The 17,084-nt window shown below is 40.9% G+C and overlaps 1 protein-coding gene and 1 long non-coding RNA gene across 4 annotated transcripts in view; both read right to left on the bottom strand.

Moving 5' to 3' along the window:
* Positions 1–17,084, bottom strand: part of LOC139141336 (prolyl 3-hydroxylase 1-like) — a 328,430-nt gene that overhangs the window by 93,889 nt on the left and 217,457 nt on the right. For 2 of the 3 annotated variants that reach the window (XM_070710968.1, XM_070710970.1), the window contains exon 7: positions 2,582–2,677. The exons of the other annotated variant lie outside the window; for it this stretch is intronic. In XM_070710968.1, coding sequence (XP_070567069.1) covers positions 2,582–2,677 — 96 coding nt within the window. The remainder of the gene's footprint in view (positions 1–2,581; positions 2,678–17,084) is intronic. 3 annotated transcript variants of the gene reach the window in all.
* Positions 4,677–15,669, bottom strand: LOC139141346 (uncharacterized). The gene is made up of 2 exons (XR_011554154.1): positions 15,487–15,669; positions 4,677–12,967 (listed from the first exon to the last, which is right to left on the bottom strand). It is a non-coding gene; the product is annotated as an uncharacterized lncRNA (long non-coding RNA).

Raw genomic sequence — 17,084 nt, 5'->3', positions numbered from 1 at the left:
TTAAAAGGAAAATACTGTTTAAGATTTTTTGACCAAAAATGACAAAATTGCTCCAAAATAGTAATTTTCCCAATTTTGTCATAATTTAAACAAATTAGAAGAGTAACACCCTCACAAAGATCCAACCCAAATTTGAGAGCGATTGGGCTAACGGTTTCAGAGAAGAAGAATTTTTACTGACAATGAGAAAAATCACCAAAAAATTCAGTAAAAACACAAAATTAAGGATATCTTCACAATATTCATTCGTGTTTTTGATGTTGACGGACACACTGTACGTACGTACATACATACATACATACATACATACACACATACATACAGACGAATCAACTTGAGCGTATACGATAAACTCACATTGGTATAACCAAATGTGAGCTAACAACAAGAAATATTTATACCAGAAAGACAAGAATGACAAAAGTAAATAAGGTCTGAAACTTTAGGTACTGGAGGTCAACTTTAGCAACATGCATAGCAGAAAAAGCTAGCCCCTCTTAGTTTGAGCATAGTCTTCCCCCTCTACTGTCTATGTTTTGAGCAGGTCTGTTAATATGTAACTGAAAATTACAGTTCATAAACAATGACAGGAAATGACTCAAGGTCAGTGGAGTGCCTGTTTCAGTCACTGGCATGCCACTACTTCTGCACATTTGCAGGATTTCCCTTTTTCTTACCTCGCTTGCACATTTTTGACACTCACATGTTCATTTGAACAAAGTCACATCTCAACCCCTGCATCTACCTGTAAACCAAATACTGAGATGGTAGCTTTGGCGGTATGGGAGCCTTTGTGTATGACAGACATACATCCGCACATACATACCCACATACATACATACAAACATACGGACGCCACCGACTCATCATATAAGCTCTTTTTGGAATTTATATAAATACCAAATATGAGCTAAAAATTGTCTTGAAAATTTAAATTTGCATATTTCTTCACATTTTGAAGAAATCTGGTAGGGTCATCCTTAGGGACCTATACCCCAAATATCAAAGCTGTCGGACAATGGTTTTGATGAAATAAATTTTTGACCAAAAATGACAAAAAAATTCCTTAAAAATACAAATTTGCATATTTCATCACAATTTGAAGAAATCTAAGTTGGGCCATCCCTAGGGAACTGTACACCAAATATCAAAGCTATCTGACCAGCGGTTATGAAGGAGAAGATTTTTTACCAAAAACTCCTCTTTTGTGCTAATTTGCATATTTTCAACAATATAAAAAAAAATTTTCAATGACGCTGTGCTTCCAATTTATAGAAATACTACGTAATACTAAACACATGACATTGCATTATACAGGATGATTACTCAGAAATTCCATTGCAAGTGCAAATTAATCTTATACCCAAGCAATATGAAATGCTCCAACTCATAATGACTTTTGCACCTAGTTTGAAAGTGATGGGATTGACACTTTTAAAAAAGAAGAGTTTAGTCTCTGTATATTCACAGACATCATATGCACGATTCAACAACAATGAATGCCTGAAACATGGCAAAACTATGGGATTCTGGGACCAAACAAGGCACATCCTATCAGTAACATGGCGTTTTTACATTTGCATAATTTATGATAATCCGGGAAGTTCCTGCTTAAAAATAGAAAATAGCCAATATCTGCATCACATCAATTTGGTTAAACCTGTATGGCCTAAGGTACTTAGTAACCAAATATGACAATGGTCACATGGGCAGTTCCTGAGTTTTGACGATTTTCACATATTATGTCCCTCATTTGAATTTTCACGATGCTGACATGTTCATTTTAACAACAGCATATCTACATCTTATACAGCACGACTAGACCAAAAATCAGCTTGACCCATGCAGCTGTTTTCAAGGTTTTGCTAAGGTTACCTATTACTTAGTGCAAAACACACAAATAATTTTGACATATTTTTATCAGTGACAGCTCCAGGCCACCATACACAAGCTAACATATACATTCTAAAAAGTACAGTTCATATTTCTTTCAGTTCAGCACTTTAGTTAATAGTCATTAACAAGGCAGAGTTTGGTCACAAACCATGTACTATTATGCAGGCTGACCTCATAGTAATTTGTCAGGGTTGTTCTGCCAAAGACCTCACATCACTCATAGAAGCATTTTTGCATTTGTTACTCACCTTGTCAGTCCATATGGCAGAACTTTTCAGACAAACAACGGTTGTTGCAGTAATTCTGCTTTCTTTGCATGCAATATCGATGTGTTCCTGGAATGTTTGGTCCACATAACTGTAGGGCGTTTGTATAACCGAAGGCCATGAACACAGGCAATCATAGTCATCTCGCTTGACGAGTCAACATGATTGTTTTTGCATGCGCAATAATATGTTATTAACTTTTATGAGCCTTAATGTATATTAATGATACTTTTTGTCATTCAAGCCGTAACCTACTTGTGTTAGTAGAACTGCCCTTAAGCGGAGTTTCACTGAATTAAGATGAAAGAGGTTTTTGTGACATAGCTCCAGATTGGCAAATTAGAAAGATAAGTAATTCATGAGAGCTAAATCTTTTTTGTCCTTGACAACAATCACAGTGACTACAGTAAATGACCTACCTCTGCAGCTTTTAAGACTCTTAAACCAACAAACTTCTCATACTTGGTATGTGGTTTAGGTTTACCACTGTATCCATCACCTTCACTTGCACCAGCCTGTAGAAATTGAATTCACACAATCAAATGTTTGGAAATCTTGCAGTATACATTTATAGCTTTGTCAATACCAGTGAATTTGGTGACATCATTCCCCCCCCCACCCCATAATTATTCAGCATTGTGGCCTAAAGTGTTTTCTACATATGAACCACATGCGAACTGAGATGCTCATGTTTCATTATATATGAAGTTGTGTGTAAATCTAAACTTTTGTCACATGTTTGCAACTTCATTGAAAGTGTTAGTATCAACATCATGAACAATATTCACCGTCGATAAATTCTAAATGTCATTAATGATACAAATATGTAATTAGCTGAAATATAAATACTTAATTTCTTTGACTGCTATCATTGTATCACCACTTTATATAGCAGTCGTTATTGCCTTTTGTCAGTTCCTTCAAGCTATATATGCTAAATTGTCAAAGCTCATTAGAAATGCAAATTTATAAATTAGCTTACATGAAAATGCATAACGACTTATAGGTGCCCTTCTCAATCCCAGGTTCTCGCATCAGCGAATGTGTCAATAGCCCATTAACAGTTTGTCATTCTTTTGTTTTCCATTGAATATTTCATCAAGTAACTAATATTCATATTAGATATATCTGATGATTGAGTGGGGGCTTTAACTATTTTAACCTGGTATCATTAATTTACATAGCATGTTTTGCCAACTTTGATCCAGTAAAATTAAGAATTGGCTGAAATAAAATGCTTAAGGACACTGAATAATGTTTTTATCAAAGTATCTCCAATGTATATAGCAAGTTTCGTCAACTTGGTCAAGTCAATCAAGATATATCCTTAATTAGGAAAGTTCATCACATATGCAAATTGGGAATAGGCTAAAAGTGAAAATGCTTAGTGACTTTCAAGTATTTTATATCATAGTATCTTTGATGTACCAAGTTTCATAAACTTTTTCAAGTAAACTCAGATAGAAGAGTTCATTAAATACGCAAATTAGGAATTGGCTGAAGTGAAATTGCTTAATGACTTTCAATAATGTTATATCATAGTGTCTTCAATGTACATATTAGTTACGTCAACTTTGGTCAAGTCAATTCAGATATATCCCCAATTAGGAAAGTTCATTTATTATGCAAGTAATGAATTGGTTGAAGCGAAAATGCTCAATAAAATTCAATAATGTTAAATCATTGCATCTTCAATGTACATTCCAAGTTTTGTCAATTTTGATAAAGTCAATTAAGATATCCCTAATTAGAAAAGTTCATTAAATATGCAAATTTCCAATTATCTTTCATGTCATCCCTTCATACCTTTAACGGCTGATATATGTTGGTATGATCAACATTTGTAGCAAATCTCATCAAATTGTGTGCAGTCAAAAATAGTAAAAATAGCGTCAATGACATTGTGGCGCTCCCATATGGACGGTAACACAAGTAAAGGAGTGAGAAATTTGTGAGCAATGCCTGGTTTGTGTGTGTTTATTGTATGAGGGTGCCTCATGAGTTCTATACCATGCAGCGGATCTGAGTCAGAAAATCTGTAACAACTACGCTATACTATAGGACGCTTGGTGAACTACTACTTAAAAGTGAGCTTCAGCAGAGTGGTTTGACTGGGATGTCTGTGTTAGGTGATAGGGTAATGTACATTGAGAGTCTGAGTTCCACCCAGAATTTATGTAGCTTGTAGTTCATTGATTGACAAAGAATTATGTGTAAAATTGGAAATGATTATTATTTGACTTTATGGTAATGATGATGGGAAAATCTGGTCCAAAATCAGCAGACAGACTATGCACATATCCTCATCTAGGTCCACCATTAGGGATTGTGGTCTTGTGTATGATAGGTGGTGTGTTGTACGGGTTAGGTTGGGACTAAAAATTTTGCACAAATAAATGCATGACCCAGCAATTAGTCAGTAGCTGGATTGTTGGTGAGGTGAAGTGTGTGGAAGTTGGTCAAGTTTTTGACATGGACAGACATATATACATGCATTGTACACACATGAAGAAATAGAGAAAATTTGAGAATATAGTATTTAATGAAAAATATAGTTGACAATGACAGAAAATAAACTTTGTATCTCTTCACCAAGCGGTGATCAGTAACTTGCCAATCACTTAAAAAAAAAATAAAATGAAAAGTTTCAAATCAAGTAGGGTGTAAATAAATAGTTTAAAAGGCAGGAAAAATAATTTTCAAACTTAACACTATATTCTGCACTAAGTGGTATGACCTAGCTGTAACTGTGATTTTTATGTGGAACTTTAACACTACTGCTTGGTGACGGAAACACAGACTAGATCCTCATAAAACACACAAACAGATTTTCTTGCCAACTTTTGTAATGTCAGTGGTGGTATTACCAGTATTTATTTTGAAGACAATATGTCTGCCATCGACGGTTAATAGTTGCAGTGTTCTCCCCAGGCCGTTTAACAGGATCGGCCCCGATCCTTTATTTTTTTCGCCCGATCCTTTATTTTTCATGCCGATCCTGTTTCATGTCTGCTGATACTCTTTAAATGTGGCTGAAGACCTATTGTTTCTCGGTGGCGATTTTGTCACTTTTATTTCAGCAAGCGTATCAAGTGTGAAATGGTTCTAATGTGGTGATATAATGTAGCGATAACACGACGTGCCACATGATTAAAAAGTTTATTCCATCGTCAAAATGTGTGAAATGGTCAGACTGTTCTCCTTTCATGTCGATGCTTTAGGTGTTTCACGCACAGTGAGGCAGGGTTATCGGGTGCAAAGCACCCAAAGTCGCACTTGTCTGTGAGGAGAATAAATGGGCCGATCGTAGTGCAAATGAACATTGACTAAGACGGATGAAACTTTAAATTAAAAAAGCATGAAATGTGTTACGCTGCCGATCGTACAGACAACGGCCATTTTATACAACTCAACGATAGGCTCGGTGTTGCACTTTGCCAGCGGGCACTCAGTCAAAGCATCTATACTATAGGCAACTGGTTGAACTGCCGTTGCCACCAATGTCTCGCACTGGTAAGGATCCGAAGGTCAGGAAAAGTGATTTCGATCAGAAGTGGCTGAAATCGTGCGATTGCTGAGACAAACATCACATGCAAAAGGGTACGGTACTGCCGCGTATTCAGATTGTGAATTGCGTGTCCGAGTTAGCCATTTCGAGATCTGTGTACGTCATGACGTTGAAGCCATGTGTGTCACCTTGTGTCACGTATTCGTAACTTGCATGGATTCGTTCGATTGACTTTGAGAAAGAATTGCACTTGATCCAGTTTTAAAACCCATGACTCGTTTTACAATATTCAAGGCACCGTGAAATGAAATAAAAAGGAACTGCATAAGCTAAAATCATCATTCGTGTGATTATCTGAATACAGCAGCTATGTACATACGGTTAGGGTATACAGTAAAGGTTCAAAGGTCGAATGTGTTCAAGTGTGCTCCACACAATGCATGGCGGCCGACGCTGTGCAGTTGTCGAAGTTTCGTACGTTTGTCAAAGAAGAAGTGGATGCAATTTCAAATCTTGTTCTTGAAAATACCCGCTATGAATATTTTCTGGGTCCTCTTTATTATGAATTGAGTTTTAAAGTCAACATATTTCTCTGCAGGCATGCTCTGCTGACGCCGAATTGTAAGTGCAATATTCAGTCCCGTATTAACTTGTCCGTGTAACTGTTTTGCCATGGACGTTTATTTGTGAACACACCACCGCTAAGTTGAGGAAAGACAGGAGGGTTTATTGCAAAAAGGAGAACGTAACGCAAACAAAGTATAGAATAAAACACAAGATGAAACGGCAAATATAAAGCAGTAAAGGGCATAGAACTAGTGCCCTCGCAGATCTCAAACTAAGTACTATCAAAACTTACAATACAAAACAGTCAAAATAGAAGTAGCAAACTAACCTATAATAAAATATAAGCAAAATATATGGGAGAGGGCCCCTTCAGTCAAGCAACCGAGCAATGGTCATTGGTGACCTTGGGGTCAAGGTCTGAATGACCTTGATGATGAATCCATCCTGAGAGGCTGCAACGTGGGAAAGGAGTGGAATTCCCGAGAAATGGGGGTCAGGATGGAATCCAAAGCCCGGACACTTGAAAGAAAGGGAAGAAGAGAGGAGGAGACAGGGGATGGTGGTGGGATAGGCTGAGCTGGATGGCATGAACCCAGCGGTTGAAGAATGAATGAATGAATGGGAGCGATGAGACAAAGGCTTGATATGTAGTGTCGTGTGCAAACGTGGCTGATTGGCTTGGAAGGAGGATTGATAACAGTCATGGGTAGAAGAGCCGATTGGCTAAGGGGACGACAGTGAAGATGTACGGAAGGCAGATAGCTAGGTGTAATCACAAAACATATCTGTGATAAAACACAGATTCCACTTTGTGAACACACCACCGCTAAGTTGAGGAAAGACAGGAGGGTTTATTGCAAAAAGGAGAACATAACGCCAACAAAGTATTAATAAAGCACAAGATGAAACGGCAAATATAAAGCAGTAAAGGGCATAGAACTAGTGCCCTCGCAGATCTCAAACTAAGTACTATCAAAACTTACAATACAAAACAGTCAAAATAGAAGTAGCAAACTAACCTATAATAAAATATAAGCAAATATATGGGAGAGGGCCCCTTCAGTCAAGCAACCGAGCAATGGTCATTGATGACCTTGGGGTAAAGGTCTGAATGACCTTGATGATGAATCCATCCTGAGAGGCCGCAATGTGGGAAAGGAGTGGAATTCCCGAGAAATGGGGGTCAGGATGGAATCCAAAGCCCAAACGAAGGAAGTATGACTGAAGTGACCCCCAAAAGGAGGGAAGAAATTGAGAATGATGTAAGTAGAGGGGTTCTCGCACCCAGGGGAACACCACGGTGGTGATACGGCCTGGGGGGAGGGGGTCCTGGGGACAGGTAAACTGTACGGGCCCAGGTGGAAACATGATGAAACGGAGACGAGGTTCTCGCACCCAAGGGATCACCGCGGTGGTGATACGGCTTGGGGGGGAGGGGGTCCCGGGGGACAGGTAAACTGTGCGAGTTCGGGTGGAAACATGGAATGAAGATGAGGTTCTCGCGCCCAAGGGATCACCATGGTGATGATACGGCTTGGGGGGAGGGGGTCCGGGGGGACAGGGTAGACTGTACGAGCCCAGGTGGAAACGTGAATGGAACAAGACAAGGTTTTCGCACCCAAGGGATCACCGCGGTGGTGATACGGCTTGGGGGGAGGGGGTCCTGGGGGACAGGTAAACTGTGCGAGCCCAGGTGGAAACGTACATGTAGGAACGTTAGGTGACAGAACACAGACGTGAAACACGACGAGACATGTAACGTGTGAGTCATAATGCAATGGAATGAGGCTGACTTGCAATGACGAATAGGCAGCCGTTAAAAAGTGTTTGAGTGTGCACCCGGTGAGTCCAGATGGCAAAACGCAGACATGAAACTGAGGGGGCCTGGGGGACAGGTAAACTGTACGAGCCCAGGTGGGAACATGATGAAACGGAGACGAGGTTCTCGCACCCAAGGGATCACCGCGGTGGTGATACGGCTTGGGGGGAGGGGGTCCCGGGGGACAGGTAAACTGTGCGAGCCCGGGTGGAAACATGGAATGAAGACGAGGTTCTCGCGCCCAAGGGATCACCGTGGTGATGATACGGCTTGGGGGGAGGGGGTCCCGGGGGACAGGTAAACTGTGCGAGCCCGGGTGGAAACATGGAACGAAGACAAGGTTCTCGCGCCCAAGGGATCACCTCGGTGATGATACGGCTTGGGGGGAGGGGGTCCTGGGGGACAGGTAAACTGTGCGAGCCCAGGTGGAAACAACGTACATGTAGGAACGCTAGGTGACAGAACACAGACGTGAAACAAGACGAGACATGTAACGTGTGAGTCATAATGCAATGGAATGAGACTGACTTGCAATGACGTATAGGCAACTGTTAAAAAGTGTTTGAGTGTGCACCCAGTGAGTCCAGATGGCAAAACGCAGACATGAAACACAACAAGACGTAAATGTGTGAGTCTGTTGATGTGGTGAAATAAGGCCGACTTGAAGTGACGACATAGACCGCAGTAGATAAGTGTTTGAGTGTTCACACAGTAAGGAGGCTAGCCGTTGAAAAGCGTGACGCAAATTTTGATGTTCTGATGTACATGTAAGTCATTAGCAGTTGCTAGACCATCTACCTAAAAGGTGGTCTGGGATTTCCATGTAGAGCAGCAGTGAATTACGGATCAGGCAAAGTGGAACGTCACTGTTAACTAGGGAAAATGTCTGAGTATACAAAGCAAGCCTCTTCAATGGCCTGTTGCTGGTCGAACGAAGTGTTAAGTCCATGACAGCGTTAAATGTCAATTCTTTCGAAGCACCAATGAAAGGCATGATATAAAGGAGAATGAGGGCAACTCCACACATCGCTGTTAACTGGAAAAATGTCCGAGCATGCGAAGCAAAGCCTCTTCAATGGAATATTGCTGGTCGAACGAAGTATGAAGTCCATGACAGAGTTAAATGTCAGTTCTTTCGAAACAGCAATGAAAGGCATGATATGAGGAAACTGATGTGGGATAAAGTGGCGGTTATGAGACATTACTAAAAACTGTAATACTGCTAAATGGCAAAGGATGAAGTCTGTAGTCCTTTGCTTTGAAAATGAAAGTGTTCTGAAAGAAAGCATGTTCCTCCAGTCACACTGATGTGAACTGTACAATCCACAAAGTCAACGTGCTGATGTAATGCCATGATGCGGTTCGTGGTAAGGTATCCATGGGTCTGCTGACCGAAATGTTTTATGGACAGAGAGTTTGCTAATACGTAGACGTCGGGCTAAACAGACTCCATGATACAGTTCAGGCACTGGCTTATTGCAGGGGCCCTGGTACAAAATGCCGGATGGGTTACAGATGCTAGCAAATGTTTTTGTTTTCGTATGTTTTCGCAGGGATGCTTGTGAGACTGCCGACAAGTGCAGCTGCAGGGTTCGGTTTCCTGGGAGTGGCACAGTAGTTTGAAACAGTGCATCTAAAATGGAAGGAAAAGAAATGTGAAAGACATCGCTAAGCTGTATGAAGAGCAAATTGCGTGGGGCCGCATGTAAGGCCAGACTGCGCAATACATGCAAAGCTGGGAAAACGCTTGTGCAGGATGACCAAATCAACATGCTAAAAAAGGGGGGCACGATAATGCATGCAAAACGAAGAGGGCCAGGTAACACGAGCTGCAAACGGGTAAATAAACGAGTGACAAGTAGGCGAATGCTAGCAAAACTGAACTCCTAATAAGTAGTAATTTCAACGCAAAAGGTAAGTCATGGCCTCATCGTAGCATGAAAACAAAAAAGAAGAAGGCAAGATTCATTGCCAAGTCAACCCTAGCAGACAGAACATGCCAACGTGATGGCAAACATCAGTCTGAAAGGCGATATAGGACGACCGGTCGTTCTCGATCTCCAGCTGTAGTTTGTTGGTTCTTTCTTGTGGCACCGCAGCGTAATCCACGGTTGAAGTAAGGAGAGATCATCGGGTGACATCCAGCAGCTGCGCTTGGTGACACATTAACTGACAGGTGTAACTGGTCTGTAACATCCAATAGGTAGCTGGGAGCTGGTTACGTCCGATTGGTGAGACAACTCTTAAGTAGGCCGCCGATAGGATGCTTTACAGCGAGTTAGCCTTCAGCTTCCGCATATGCATGCTCTGAATTTATTTGCTTGTCCGACTTGATTGTCCGCAAACGCAGGAGTGTCATGTTGATACGCATCTAACTCTTCGCTTGACAGTCTGAAAGTTCATCACGTAGGGGTAGCCTTGAGCTGCCGCATATTTACATGCTCGGAGAAATTGCTAGTCATTGTTGGTTGACCGCGTAAACAGAGTCTTGACTCAATTGAGTCTTGAGTTGAAACTGTACCTTGTTTCGCTTTCACTCAGTCAAACAGGAAATGAGGCTGTGTGTAGATCGTTATGAACTGCTGGTCGGAAGGACTCGTTGGTTACATGCTTGAAATCATGCAGATGTTACTTAAATGGTCGCCTGTGATCTTTGTTCGACATAAAAGTTGAGTGACGCTGTGGCAACTTGACACCATGGGCGCCGCCATTTTTGGTCCTAAGACTGAGTTTGTTTTGAGGTCACAGGGTCAAGGTCCGTTGTTTTCCCTGTGCAGCTAGCTGTCCTATGACGGGCTACGCACGACTAATTACTATTCTGAATCGGAAACTGATACAGTCGTCGGTCAGTCAACTGATCCTCTTGTCGATTCTTGCTGAACATTGGTGTAGCGTGATACAATGTACATGACAGGCAGGTCGACCGAGCAGTTGAGTCAATGTGGTCACTATGACCGTCGTTACGTTCGCTTTTTTTTTTGACGGCGTCTGGCTGTTGTGTCCTGTTGATTCGCAGTCATGTAAATAATGCTTATGGAATTCTTGCGGGGCTGGCGCTGGATGGGTACGATGGGTCGGATTGAGCGGTTGGACGTGACAGAAAAGACGGGCTCAATATAGGCCAGGAAATGATCGCCATGGGCGGTATATGGCCAAGCAAAGTCAGTTACTCCATGGAGGTAGCTCCATGGTTACTCGTAGTCAGCCTGCAACTTGTCCAACGTACAGACGAGCTAGAAATTGTCGGAAATTAGGCAGAGTAAATTTAAGAGTCCGATGCCTTATGGTTGAACTCGAAGATGTGCCGAAGTCCCACGTCTTTGGATATGGATGACGATGGGGAGGGGATGACATCGACGTTGATAGAACGTAGGGCGCCGCCATCTTGGATTGTGTTGTTTACGTTCTGGAAGGGAACTTCGGGAAGTGACGTCAGACAGTTCATAGGTGACTTAGTGGCCGCTGGTCGAAGTTGCTGATGCAGGATATTGAATAGCGTGTTGACCAAGTCTGCAGCTGCGTAAACATGGCAGTTGTTACATAACTATCTTCTTGGTAATGTTGGCTTGGGACGCTGCCCGCCGAAATGCTGGCAAAAGGAACCATTGCAGACAATGGAACTTCAGAAGGAGACCTGGTTCCGAACTCGGTTTGAATGCCAGGACCTGAGGCCGATCAGAACGATTGTGAGTAATACTACGTTAGTACCGCGGACGTGCTCCGTATTCGCAGCTAGAATATCCAATGTGCAGTTGCAGCGGAGCGGGACATGGATCAATGCCGGCCTTGTGTAGGGCTGAACGCGGGGTCTCGAAGCAGGCTGAGCATTCGGACACTGAGATTTCTTGGCTGTCTTTGGACGTCCTTTGGCTGGCATGGTTGTTCTCGAAGGAAGGGATCGTAAACGATTCCGGACGTAGAGTAATAGGCTAAGCTGGATGGTATGAACCCAGCGGCTGAATGAATGAATGAATGAATGGGAGCGATGAGACAAAGGCTTGATATGTAGTGTCGTGTGCAAACGTGGCTGATTTGCTAGGAAGGAGGATTGATAACAGTCATGGGTAGAAGAGCCGATTGGCTAAGGGGACGACAGTGAAGATGTACGGAAGGCAGATAGCTAGGTGTAATCACAAAACACATCTGTGATAAAACACAGATTCCACTAAAAGACGTCCGTGGTTTTAGTAATCTGGCTACAGACAAACATGTAGTAACAGAGGATCACATAAAACGTCTGATTTTGAATGTTATTCTAGAGAGAACTGGAAGACTTTGAATGAAAATGTGGATGTAATATATGAAGTGCTTAAAGTGCATCAAAGATTTTACTTTATCCTTTTATTGTGGGATTTTTTCTGATGCTATGTGATGTGCGTATTGCATAATTAACATAAAATTTACATGGTTATTGTTATGCAAATTAGTCGATCCTGTTTCAGAAATTTCTGGGGAGAACACTGAGTTGCTCTTTATTGTACATGATGTTTTTTGGAGATGGCATAGGAGAATCTTTGCTTGCTTGGGGAAAATTTTGTACCTGAGTGGGGGAAAATTTTGTACCTGATTGAGTAAATGGAATATTTGGGAACAAAGTTTTAAGTGTTACAAAATTCATTTTCAAACGTAAGGGTATAGTTTCTTCACCAAATGGTGTGACTAAATTTTAAGCTTTTGTAACCTTCACTCTGACTTCTGGGTGAAATTTGCCATTACAGACATTAAACAGTTCTTTTTGCAATTGCTGGTCTGTGTTGCTCATGTTGCCTAGTTGAGATGGTGACAAGAAGAATCTTTGCTTGCTTGTGGAAAACTGTGTATGTCGTTGACTGAACAGCATCATTGAGGTGCAATGTAAAAACTACACCAGATTGTGATTGTGGGGACCAACTCTTCTTGCAGAAAGTAAATCTGAAATGGTAATAATATCCCAGTATCAAAGATTAGAATGGTGAAACATGATTTGTTGTAGATGGAATATAGATGGGAATTCAGGTGTCATCTCTTACAGGTTTATTCAAGGGAAAATTTACATTTCATTAACTTCAAATCTAAGGCAACACTGTGAGAGGTGACACATGCACATAGTCAGGGCTTCAAACTTAATTGTCTGGTGCTACTGATATGTATCAAGATGATTATTTTTGCATGGGACCTTGATAGAAGTTCCAAAATGCAAATGAGTCAGTATAATGCAAGGCATATAATTTTGAGGTCCTGAACTTGTGCCACTGTTACAGTAAAGATTTTCCTCTGTTTGCGAGAAATATGCCTTATGGTCAAAAGAGGTGTGCACAAATAACAATTCAAAACACCCTGAAAGAAAATATTGTGCAACATATTGCATCATAATTGTTGCTGTGTAGTCAACCAGACCTTGCACCCACCCAAAGTCCTTACAAACATGATACAATAAAACAGTAAAGAGAAGAAACAATAAAACAAATCTTTTTGTTTGTAGATACCCTTTTAATTCAAATCACCTCTCCAAAGAAGATAAGATTTCAATAAAGAGTCACATTAAATAAATTAAGAGGGTTCAAAATTCCCCGGTAGCTCTGTGTCAACAGATGGTATACCAGAGTTGGTCCTTGAGCAACTATATTACACATGTTGTACTACTTGAAGTTGTAGCCCACATGGGCAACTGGTTTTTTTTAGACAATGAAACGTCAAATTTGATATATTTTTTTCATTGCTACCTACTACACACTGAGGGAAAAATACTGTGTCTTTGTTAAAACAAGAACAACTTATCACAAATATGATAATGAAATTAAGCAAGCAAACTTATTTACAACCAATGAACCATGAGCCAACTTGAAGTTGCGTTGAAAACGAAACAGGTCACATGTACCTACTACTGCAACGGCCACGCAACTTGAACTAATGCTGTACTTTCCGACATTAACTGACATAACCCACTCACACACCTACAAATTATGAACCTTTAATTGTACGAACTGATGCCACAGCAGACTAATGCCACAGTACACCTACGTTCGAATTAACTGATACCCAATCGACTTCACAAGACCGACACAAGTAGATATTAAACGTAAACGCATTTACCGTTTTACGTTCGTCCTCTTGAAATGCACTAATTTACAAAAGCGTGGCCTATTCAGATACCGGTATGTTCATGGGGATCGCCACGTGCGGCGATGCCACTTGAAACCGAAGTGGCAAGGAAAATCGTCCCCTTAAAGGCAAAGTTGATTTTCATCTCGACGAAGTGGAAAACAAAGATGAAACTACTGGTCTGTTTTAGTCGTTGTCGACTCTCGTTTCTCTCTCAATGACCCGCTCAAACTACATTTACTTCCACATTCATTGCAGCTGGTGCATGCTTTCTCAAACACCCTAGTCTCGCGAGAGTTATGACGTCACGTCTATACTAGTACAGTATGCTCAAGGGCAGTCTCGAGTGAAATTGACGATTAACTGTAACGTAGCCTACGAACGCGATGCATGCACATTGCCCGACCGTGGCGCACACAGCGGCGAAATCGAATCGTGATGCACGACAGTTGTTGCCGGTCTCGATCAATTTCTTCCTATTTCGGCGGAAATTGCTCAGTTTAGGAAGGGTTCAAACTGCGTAACGTTGAACGTCAAGTGAAAAAAGCCACACTTTAATGTGATCGAGATGGCTCAATTAACGATACCGAGTACAAAATGGCTGATATATAATTTATAGAGGTATACAATTGTGAAACACAATTTTCAATGTTGCACTGGTGACCGCCACCGTTAAACGCGAGTCTACACAGAAATAAAATCACAAAACTTCAAAAGCGAGGTTACTGACGGTGTACTATTACTAAACAGCACACAAACACACAAGCTCATTTAGAAACTGCTTTTTTGTCTTTCGTATTAAATACAGAACACGTCTTTCAAAGTCCACACAGTTAGACGTATAGTACCGCGGAATATCTCAGGAACAGACTGTTTGAAACCTCTACTTTAAACATTACACTCCTTTCTCTTCCTACCTCCATGGTTCAACTGCGTTGTTTTTTTAGAAAGGTTTTGCTGTTGTTTCAGCGGTTCGGCAACATACTGAACAGACATCAACGCTTGGGCTGAACCGCCGTATATCGATGAACCACACAGTCCCTCAACTCAGCTCCGTGCACTGTAGCTGAACGGATGATAATTGACAACTGAACATGCAGTTTCAAATTCACATCAAAATACATGCTACACAACACACTATATCTCAAAGTAACCTCACAACATGTAATCCCCGTTGTCACTTCGGAATATTTTGACTCGGCAATGCCATTCTGAACAATTTCACAAGCGCTACAGTTCAAGTACACACTACAATCCACTATACACAACTTCTCCATGTAAAAATATGCATAAATATAATAGACCATACATGCTAAAACATGTATTGATAGACATATAGAATAGCTTACCTTCTGACTTGTGAGGTGCACCCAAAAATCTTGCAAAACACAGGAAATATCCCGAAGTCCAGAGTTAACGAGTTCTAGCTTCAACTTTTCTTTACGAACAATGGCATGTATTACGTCACAAATTGGCTATTACATCCATTGTTACTATTCCCTAATTACATGTCTCTCTTCAGCCTGCAACAACAGGATGCTACACTATAACTGTAACAACAATGACGCGTTGAAATAGGTGGAGCTTGCTCTGCAGCAGTGACGCAGTTGAAAATAAATTGACCTTGAACATTGACTTTCAATGCGTGTTAAAAAAAATGTCTACAATAAAACAACCAAAACATCACCATTCAAATACATACAAAATGCATGGATAAGACTCTCCAACAAATATTTTTGAAGAACAAAGCTATTCAACCTAAAAAATGAAAAAAATTCTTAAAAATATGAAATTAAAGATATCCCTCTAAAATTAACAGTTTTTTTAAAGGATTGACACTACCTACCCTACACACAAAATATCGACACATTCTGCCAGGTAGTTCCCGAGTTACAGCATCTTCACAAATTTTCACTTTTTTGTACCTCATTTGCATATTTTTGACACAGACATCTCCATTTGAACAAATTCACATCTCCAACCTAGGATGCCTCTAATTACCAAATATGAAGACATATCGTCTTGTAGTTTTTGTTTTTGATCTGGACGGACTAACAGACATACATACATACTTACATACATACACACAGACGCCATTTTCCCACCTTATACGAATACCCCCCCATTTGCATATATACATATGCATATATGGGAGCGTAAAAATTGACCTAAATACAAAATGGAATATTTCATCACAGTTTCTATATATCACACTGAGATAACCACTAGGACCCTGTATACCAAATATCAAAGGTAACAGAAAAGCATTTTATCAGAAACAAATCTTTTGACCAAAAATGGCAAAAATTGCCCCAAAAGTACAAAATTGCAGATTTCATCACAATTTCATTTAATCACATTAACCCTTTCACCCCCCGTTCCCTGTATACAGGTCCAACTTTACCATAGAAAACAATGGATTTGGGACAAACCATGGTGGTGAAAGGGTTAAAGGGCCTATGACATGCCCCATACAACCAAGCGTAAAATCACTCTTTGGGTCTTGATGTTAGCTTACGTCACTGTCTTGCATTGCGTATTGCCCCCCTTGTCCAGATAAAATGCAAGTAAGAGTTGGGAGTGTACCCCTAGCCCAACTCGTCGGACTTTTTTCGGCTTTTCGAAGTTGAGCCGACGACTTATCTTAATACGGCCAAACAGTCTTTCACACCTTCGCAATCTCATGTCCGTAAGGGTGTGAGGCAAGGGCTTCCTTTGCTCAGAACGTACACCCAGTGAGTAACGCACGAGAGAACATTGTAAGCTTAGTGTTTAGTTTGCTATTGTGACATGGTCTTTTCAGGAGATCACCAACGGTCACATGTCACGCACGGCCGATCGCCTCGCCGATCGAGTAAATTAAGACAACCGAAATTAAAATGACTTGTCAGGCTATGTGATTAGGTGTACTATGCTTTCGTGCCAAATACGGGAAATAAACATTACA

This window comes from Ptychodera flava, chromosome 9, assembly GCF_041260155.1.
Source record: "Ptychodera flava strain L36383 chromosome 9, AS_Pfla_20210202, whole genome shotgun sequence".
In the NCBI taxonomy this organism is placed as follows: Eukaryota; Metazoa; Hemichordata; class Enteropneusta; family Ptychoderidae; genus Ptychodera; species Ptychodera flava.
Note: the sequence above shows the minus strand (reverse complement) of the source record. Positions and strands in the feature narration are given on the sequence as shown.